This window comes from Nicotiana tabacum, chromosome 23 (assembly GCF_000715075.1).
Source record: "Nicotiana tabacum cultivar K326 chromosome 23, ASM71507v2, whole genome shotgun sequence".
Classification (NCBI taxonomy): Eukaryota; Viridiplantae; Streptophyta; class Magnoliopsida; order Solanales; family Solanaceae; genus Nicotiana; species Nicotiana tabacum.
In genome coordinates, this window is record NC_134102.1 from 4,984,580 (window position 1) to 4,992,759 (window position 8,180).

At 34.1% G+C, this 8,180-nt stretch overlaps 1 protein-coding gene across 1 annotated transcript; it reads left to right on the forward strand.

The window, feature by feature from the left end:
• The first annotated feature begins 3,753 nt into the window (after positions 1-3,753).
• On the forward strand, positions 3,754-7,616 carry LOC107805776 (ammonium transporter 3 member 1-like). The gene is made up of 4 exons (XM_075246995.1): positions 3,754-4,138; positions 5,287-5,572; positions 6,353-6,601; positions 7,175-7,616. The coding sequence occupies exons 1-4, from the start codon at positions 3,863-3,865 to the stop codon at positions 7,447-7,449; spliced, it is 1,086 nt and encodes a 361-aa protein (XP_075103096.1). The 5' UTR covers positions 3,754-3,862; the 3' UTR covers positions 7,450-7,616.
• The last annotated feature ends 564 nt before the right edge of the window (positions 7,617-8,180 follow it).

The following is an 8,180-nucleotide window of genomic DNA, read 5'->3' on the forward strand; positions in this document are numbered from 1 at the left end:
AAAGTCAATATTCTTCATTTTCAGAACTCATATTTTACTTTTATAACTCAAACATAATTTTAAACAAAATATTTATATAATTTTTAAAAAGCTTTTACTTATTTAGACAAGATACACGCGTAATGAGCGTACCATCGACTAGTATTAATTAAATTCTTAAAGTTGAGATTTAAAGAAACGACCTATTCTCATTATAGAATTACATCCACGTTATCTATTATGGGTGCTTAAGCACCCATTACTTTTTTTAAAAACCAACACTATTACTTATATAGAAAAACCAGTAATTTATACAAATATATTAACTAAGCACCCAGTATAAGCAATAATTTTCAAATTAAAACTAGTCGAGCACCCGTAATTTAAATTTTCTGGATCCGCCACTGAACATATTGTGCCACCATGTTGTAATATATCAATTGAGAGAAAAAGAAAATCGTTAAACTTTAATCTGATTTAGCGATGTCCAGTTTTTGAAGGTTAGTGGGAAAATTTATATTACAAATGTAGGTATTCTTTCTTTTTTTCAGCCATATGAATATGTCAAAAAAAGAAAACTTTGCTATATTATTGACATTGATGATACTGATAGGTTTTAATGGTATTGACTTTAATATTTGGAAATTCCATATTATTATATTTGTACAGCTTGGACGTCCGACATTAACAAAGTTTTTCTTAGTTTTTCTAGTTATAGATTGTCTACAGATTAATTCATCACCTTTTAAAAAAAAACTAAAAAATATAAATATTGTTTAAAAATACTTCAAGTAATAAATTTTCTGGTTAAAATACTTCCGAAAATATTAGGTTCAAGAAGTCTAAGAGCCCGTTTGGACATGAGAAATTTTTTACTTTTTTCGAAATCAGTGTTTGGTCATAAAATTTCCAATTTTCACTTGAACATAGATTTTAGATTTTTTTCGAAAATTTAAAAAACTCCAAAAAACTGTTTTTCAAAATTTTCACTCATATCATTCACAAAAAATAAAAAACAACCCAAAATTATATTCATATCCAAACACAACTCTAATTTTCAAATATCATTTTTACTTGAAAAATAATTTCACTTTTTTTTGGAATTATAATTCTTATGTCCAAACGTCCACTAAGTTAACAATACTTTGATGTCATAACCAAAGAAAGGACAAATATAACGCAATTTTGTTCTAAGCGAAAGAAAATAATTTGATGCCAGAATTGTGGACTTAGATTTTTTTCTGATTGGTCCAAACACGTATTTGTTTTTTTAAAATAGAGATATGTAACATCAAAACTTGAATTATAACCCCAGCCTGCTCTAACACAATGTTAATATAATTTCTTTAACTTATATATAAGAGGACAACATACAATAAATTCTAATATGTATATGCATTAACAGAAAGAAAGAGACAATATGAAAGGAACACATAATAATAATAAACCAAATGACTACAAAGACAAGTTTTGTCCATCTTTTATCCTCCAAACTCCAAAGTGCTATCAAGCCTGAGACAATTTTATGGAATCTTCGAGAATCTCTACAAAATAATTTAAAATTTTAATTATTTATATTTTTTCTTCCTTGTTACTACTATAAGTTATCAATGAAAAATTATATTGTTTACCATTCAGTATTCAAAACTCACTTATACAATTGACACATTAAAAAGAAAGCGATTTCTACTAAAAAATTTCTAGAGTGCTCATTTCAGGCGTGTCTGTTTTAGTGAAAACAAAGGAGGAAAATATAAATTCCCTCGAATCCTTTCCCAGGGAGTCTTGGAGCAACGGTAAAGTTATCTCCGTGTGACATATAGGTCGTCATGGGTTCGAGCCATGGAAGCCGTCATTAATACTTGCATTAGGGTGATTGTCTATATTTTACCTCTTGGACGAGGTGCGGCCCTTCTCTCGGCCCTACGTGAATGCGGGATGCTTTTTCCTTTGAATCCCTTCCCTAACAGAATAAAAACCTAAACAATTATAGTAATATCCGAGAGAAAACCACAAGCAAACAATACAAATAAGTATGTGATCTTCCTAAACATACAAACAAAACCTGGCCTTAAAAACTTCACATCATTCTCTGTAGTTTCCAAAGAAAGCATTGTATACAATTTTCGCGGACAACTGTTATCTAAATACATCAAATAAACAAATATTAAGGGCCCGTTTGGCTCATAAGAATTTTTTTTTTTTCGAAATCAGTGCTTGTCCATGAAAATTTCAAATTTCACTTGAAGTTGAATTTCGGAATTTTTCGGAAATTTGAAAAACTCCATAAAACTGTTTTTTAAAATTTTCACATCAAATCACTCACAAAAATTCAAAAACAGCTCCAAATTATATTCATATCCAAACACAATTCTAATTTTCAAATACTCATTTTTACTTAAAAAAACAAATTTCACTTTTTTCGGAATTTTACAATTCTTATGCCCAAACACCCACTAAGTAAACTAGCTAGTCTCCCTAGTGTTGTATATATAAAAACAGCTCCTATGTCTCAACTGCCCAAAAAGAGTTAGAAACAGATACTGTGAATATACCAATATGGATACAGTGGTGCCACAGGCATATCTAAATAACACATCCACAGCACCAGATTGGTTGAACAAAGGAGACAATTCATGGCAATTGATTTCAGCCACTTTGGTTGGATTGCAGAGCGTCCCCGGGCTGGTAATTTTGTATGGAAGTATAGTGAAGAAGAAATGGGCTGTTAACTCTGCTTTCATGGCTCTCTATGCCTTTGCTGCTGTTATCATTTGTTGGGTTGCATGGGCTTATAAGATGTCCTTTGGGGAACAACTCCTTCCCTTCTGGGGCAAAGCAGAGTCAAAGGCGGATTCAAAATTTAAACTTGATATATATATATATATATATATATATATATATATATATATATATGATCCACATTTAATACTTCTAATTTAGTACTAAGTTAGTTGCACTTTAAATTATAAGGTTCAAGGTTTAATATTTATTGAACTTTAGTGAGTTTTCTTGTGTACACGTATGTTTTGTGTTGAAAATGTTGGATTCAGTTGAATCAGTTATCACAAGCTTCAACCTCCCTCTAAAGTAGGTCGTATTGAATGGTGTGATTATTTTATCTCAGAACTTAAATAGTTTGGTAAGATGATATAAAATGGATTTATAACTTTAATACTAGATCAATTAACACTAATTACTTGGCGTACCTTGTTACATGGGTCGTGATTAACTTCACTTTCATCTAGATTTCATCAAGTGGTCCTCTAGGAAATTCTAATAGACTAGAAGTCCTTCTAGCCCCTTATGTTAACTTCAATTTCAGCACGTCTTCAATGTGAAATACGTTTGAAAGTTCTTTTGGACAACGGCAATGAGACTTAATCCATAACCTCTACATGTTTAAGCTGTTATGTTATACCATGGGCGGAGTTAGGTGGACAGAAGGGTTAACCGAAACCCCTTCGCCAAAAATTATTCTGTATATTTATGGTCAATTTCTTTTTCCATATATATATATATATATATTAGAGGGGTTTCTCTGATGGTAAGCAACTTCCACTTTCAACCAAGAGGTTGTGAGTTGGAGTCACCCCAAGAGCAAGGTGGGGAGTTCTTGGAGGGAAGGATGCCGATGGTCTATTGGAAACAGCCTCTCTACCTCTCTACCTCATTACTAACTTCTTCGTGTGTTTATTTTTTTTATTTTCTGAATCCCTTGGTAGAAATCGTGCTTCAGCCACTGTGTTTAACATAATACATTTTTATTTATTTAATTATATTTTCAACAGGTCCAGCATTAGGCCAGAAGTTTCTCATCAAACAAGCCGCCTTACCTGCCACTACCCACTACTTCAGCGACCACACAACAGTGGAAACAGCCATGGCGACGCCATTTTACCCAATGGCGTCCATGGTTTGGTTCCAGTGCGTGTTCGCGGCGATAGCGCTGATTCTGCTGGCTGGATCTTTGCTTGGGAGAATGAATATAAAAGCATGGATGATGTTTGTGCCTTTGTGGCTAACTTTTTCATATACAGTTGGGGCATTTAGCCTTTGGGGTGGTGGATTTTTGTATCATTGGGGTGTGATTGATTATTCGGGTGGTTATGTTATTCATCTTTCTTCTGGGATTGCTGGCATTACAGCTGCTTACTGGGTCAGTAACTTCTTCCTTTTGTTTTAATTACAGTCGGACTTCTCTATAACAATATTCTTGTATAATAGTTTGCGACCGATTCGGTCGCAAATGGCATAATTTCAAATGTCTCCGTATTTTTCAATTTGTGACTGAATCCGTCACAAATTCTCGCAAATGGCCTATATTCAATTGTCCACGTATTTTTCAATTTGCGACTTGCGACTGATTCCGTCCGTCGCAAATATATTGCGACCATGTGTTTTTCGACTAACACTTTTTAGTAGGAAATCCGTCGGAAAAATCATTCACTATAAAAGTTGTTTTTTGCACTGTTTACTAAAGAAGACACTAGATTTTGACAAAATGATATGGCATTACAGCTGCTACTGGGTTAGTATCTTCTGCCTTCTTTTCTAATTAGTTGTTTTTTCCACAGTTTACTGAGGAAGACTCGAAACACTATAAGAGATAGAGAATTGTCTAAAGGGAAAAGATACAAATATACCCTAAACATTTGTGATTTATCTGAAATATGTTTTACATTTATCTTTCGTGGAATCCCACGCTATCTTTCGTCTCAAATATTTCCCTCCTACTAACGATTTTTCATCGTGAAAAATTGTCCAAGTCATGTAGGAGTATATATATTTGGACCTCTATAAGTAGAGGCGGATCCAGGATTTAGTGTTTATGGGTTCCTGCAATAATTTCGAGTAAATTTTCAATAGTAACTGGGTTCACATTCAAATATTTATAAATATTTAATAATTTTTTTAACACATTTACACTGTTTGAACAAAAACTATTGGGTTCACGTGAACTCGTAGGTCGCAAGGTGGATCCGCCCTCTATAAGTGGTTATGGGTATATTAATTCTAATATTTTCATTTGTTCAGGGGTAGACTTCAAATTATTGCAGAGAGTATACATAAACTAGTTTGATAATTTAGGGATAAATTGGATCATTTGTCTGTATACGCGGCTCTACTAGGGCAAATATCAGGTCAAGCCAAATAACCGTTACAGAAAAAAAGACAGTCCAATGCACAAAGTATTCCGCGTTCATGCAAGGTCGGAAGAAAGGCCGCATCTTTAGGGGTGTGATGCAAACAGCTGAAAACCGTGACCTATAGATCTTATTCATTTTCTTCTTCTTTGCCTTTCAGGTAGGTCCAAGGACAAAAATTGACAGAGAAAGGTTTCCACCAAACAATATCTTATTGATGTTAGCAGGGGCAGGGCTACTGTGGATGGGATGGGCTGGTTTCAATGGTGGAGATCCCTACAGTGCAAATATTGATTCCTCCATTGCTGTACTCAACACTAACATCTGTGCTGCAACAAGCTTACTTGTCTGGACATGGCTCGATGTTATATTCTTTGAAAAGCCTTCTGTCATTGGAGCTGTTCAAGGAATGATGACTGGTCTTGTTTGTATCACTCCTGGTGCAGGTAACCTCGACACCGATAATAATAACTGCGCTTTAGTCCCGTATAGGTTGGGTTGACTCTATGAATTCTCAATAATAACTTTAATACGGACAATAATAATGGCGCTTCAGTCTCGTATAAGTTGGATTGATTATATGAATTCTCAATGGTCGTTTCTTCGTTTAAATTCATGGAAAAAGATTATACAAAAGAAAAATAAAAAGTACTAGAAATTCTTTATATATTTTCTAGTAGTATAAAAATCCCTAATAGACGAAAAGGCTACAAGAAAGTATAAGATCTAAAGTAAACGTAATCATTAACATGACTAAAAACTTTTCACTAATTGGTATAGCCTATCTGGGCGGAGCAAATGAAGAAGTTATGGGTTTATCTGAACACATTAACTTCGGCTTAGGCCCTATATATAGGTTAAAATCTAGCTAAATAAGTGCAAAAATAGATTTTGAACCCAGTAAATTAGACACGATGTAGTAGAATTTTGAAATTTGAACTCATAAAGTTCAATTAGATCCGTCTCAGTCGCCTGTATAAATCTTTTTCGTTCATTGTGCCTTATCTTTTGCTAAAATTGCATTGTCCATTGTGTTTAAGACACACTTTGAATGTACTTTAGGTGTCTAACACGTTACGGTACTCTCAATTGTTGAATCGTCTAAATGAAAAAAAAAAGTGACAAATTTAAGGGACTAAATTATGTACATTAATTTGGCCTTACTTAAAAGCTACTTTTAAATACTTTTGATTATCTGTATGCTTAATCTGTTCTTGCAATTATAGGTCTAGTTCAAGGATGGGCAGCTATAATAATGGGAATCCTATCAGGAAGTGTACCATGGTTTACAATGATGATCGTTCACAAGAGGTGGCCATTGCTCCAGAAAATCGACGACACGCTCGGCGTCTTCCACACGCACGCCGTCGCCGGTTTTCTCGGCGGCACGCTCACCGGACTCTTCGCCAAGCCGGTCCTCTGCAACCTCTTTTTGCCCGTGACCAACACGAGGGGTGGCGTTTACGGCGGTTTAGGTGACATCCAATTCTTAAAGATAGTTTCCTTGAAGCGCCTTGATTGCTATACTCATTTCATATTTTTCATAAAAAATCTCTTGCACGATTTGACAACAACAAAAAATTTAGTGTAATCCCACTAGTTTAGTTTGGGGAAGGCAGTATGTACACAGACATTACCCTTACCTTGAAACTTGCACGATTTCACTCTTTTATAACGCCTTGCTTATCCTCATTCTATATTTTATTTATAAAAATTAGCTTCCGCAATTTCACTCTTTTAGACAATTTTTTCATTTTTCTACAACTTTAATACTAGATCAATTAACACTTTTTACATTCATTCCATTTTTTACATAATATCCTTGCTTATCCGCATTCCATATTTTTTTTTCTAAAAATTCTTTTGCAAGATTTCACTCTTTTAGTTAAATTTTTCATATTTTTCTACAACACAGGTAACATTTAATTTTTTTTATTTTTTATTTTCCTAAAAACGCCTTGTTTACATTCATTCCATATTTCTCATAAAAATCTCTAGCACAATTTAACTTGTTTAGATTATTATTTTTCAATATTTCTACAACACAGGCGGCGTCCAGTTCATGAAACAGATTGTGGGTGGTGGATTTATTATCGGATGGAACGTCGTTGTGACTTCGATCATTTGCTATTTGATAAGTTTGTTAATGCCACTGCGCATGTCGGAGGAGCAACTGAAGATAGGAGATGATGCAGTGCATGGCGAAGAAGCTTATGCATTGTGGGGAGATGGAGAGGTTTATGATTCAACTAAGCATGGATTATCATCTCCAGATAATACTACTCATGGAAAAATTGCTAGTAGGAATACAGAAATGATCTAGCAAAAAAATAAAAGGAAAATTGGATAAATAAGTATATGGTCGGGTGAAAAACTTATATGCATCCTACGTTTACACCAAAATAAAATCAAGATTGCAAAACATGTCTTTTTCATATACACATTTTTCTTTTTCTATGCGGTTGTGATTTACATGCTTGCTTGGAGCCTAGCGTTTATCGGAAATAACCTCTCTACCTGCATAAGGTAGGGTCAAGGTCTGCGTACATAATACCCTCCCTAGATCCCCTATTTGTGGGATACATTGGATTTTGTTGTTGTTGTTGTATTGTTCAGATTAAATTACTTAATTTACGGGTTCGAGCCGTGAAAACAGCCTCTTGCAGAAATGCAAGATAAGGTTGCGTACTATAGACCTTTGTGGTCAGGCCCTTCCTCATACCCCGTATATGGCGGAAGCTTAGTACATGTGACTGCTTTTTTAGTGTGAATACTAAGTACGGGTAAGTATTTACGACAAGGGGTGTGCTCAATTTGCATTATGTAGAAATTGCTAGAGGGACTACAGAAAAAGAAAGAAAAAAAAAAAAAAAAAAAAAAAGGAAAATTGGATAAATAAGTATATGGTCGGGTGAAAAACTTATATGCATCCGACGTTTACAACAAAATAAGGAACGCAAGGCATGTCTTTTTCATATACATATTGTTCAGATTAAATTACTTGATTTAGTGTATGTTCAAAACCTTGATAGATGCATACATGGAAATTAAAGG

Coding starts and splice junctions, on each gene's coding strand:
- LOC107805776 (XM_075246995.1), top strand. CDS start 3,863: ATGGCGACGCCATTTTACCCAATGGCGTCCATGGTTTGGTTCCAGTGC. Junction 4,139..5,286: donor GCATTACAGCTGCTTACTGG/GTCAGTAACTTC, acceptor TTTGCCTTTCAG/GTAGGTCCAAGGACAAAAAT. Junction 5,573..6,352: donor TTGTATCACTCCTGGTGCAG/GTAACCTCGACA, acceptor TTGCAATTATAG/GTCTAGTTCAAGGATGGGCA.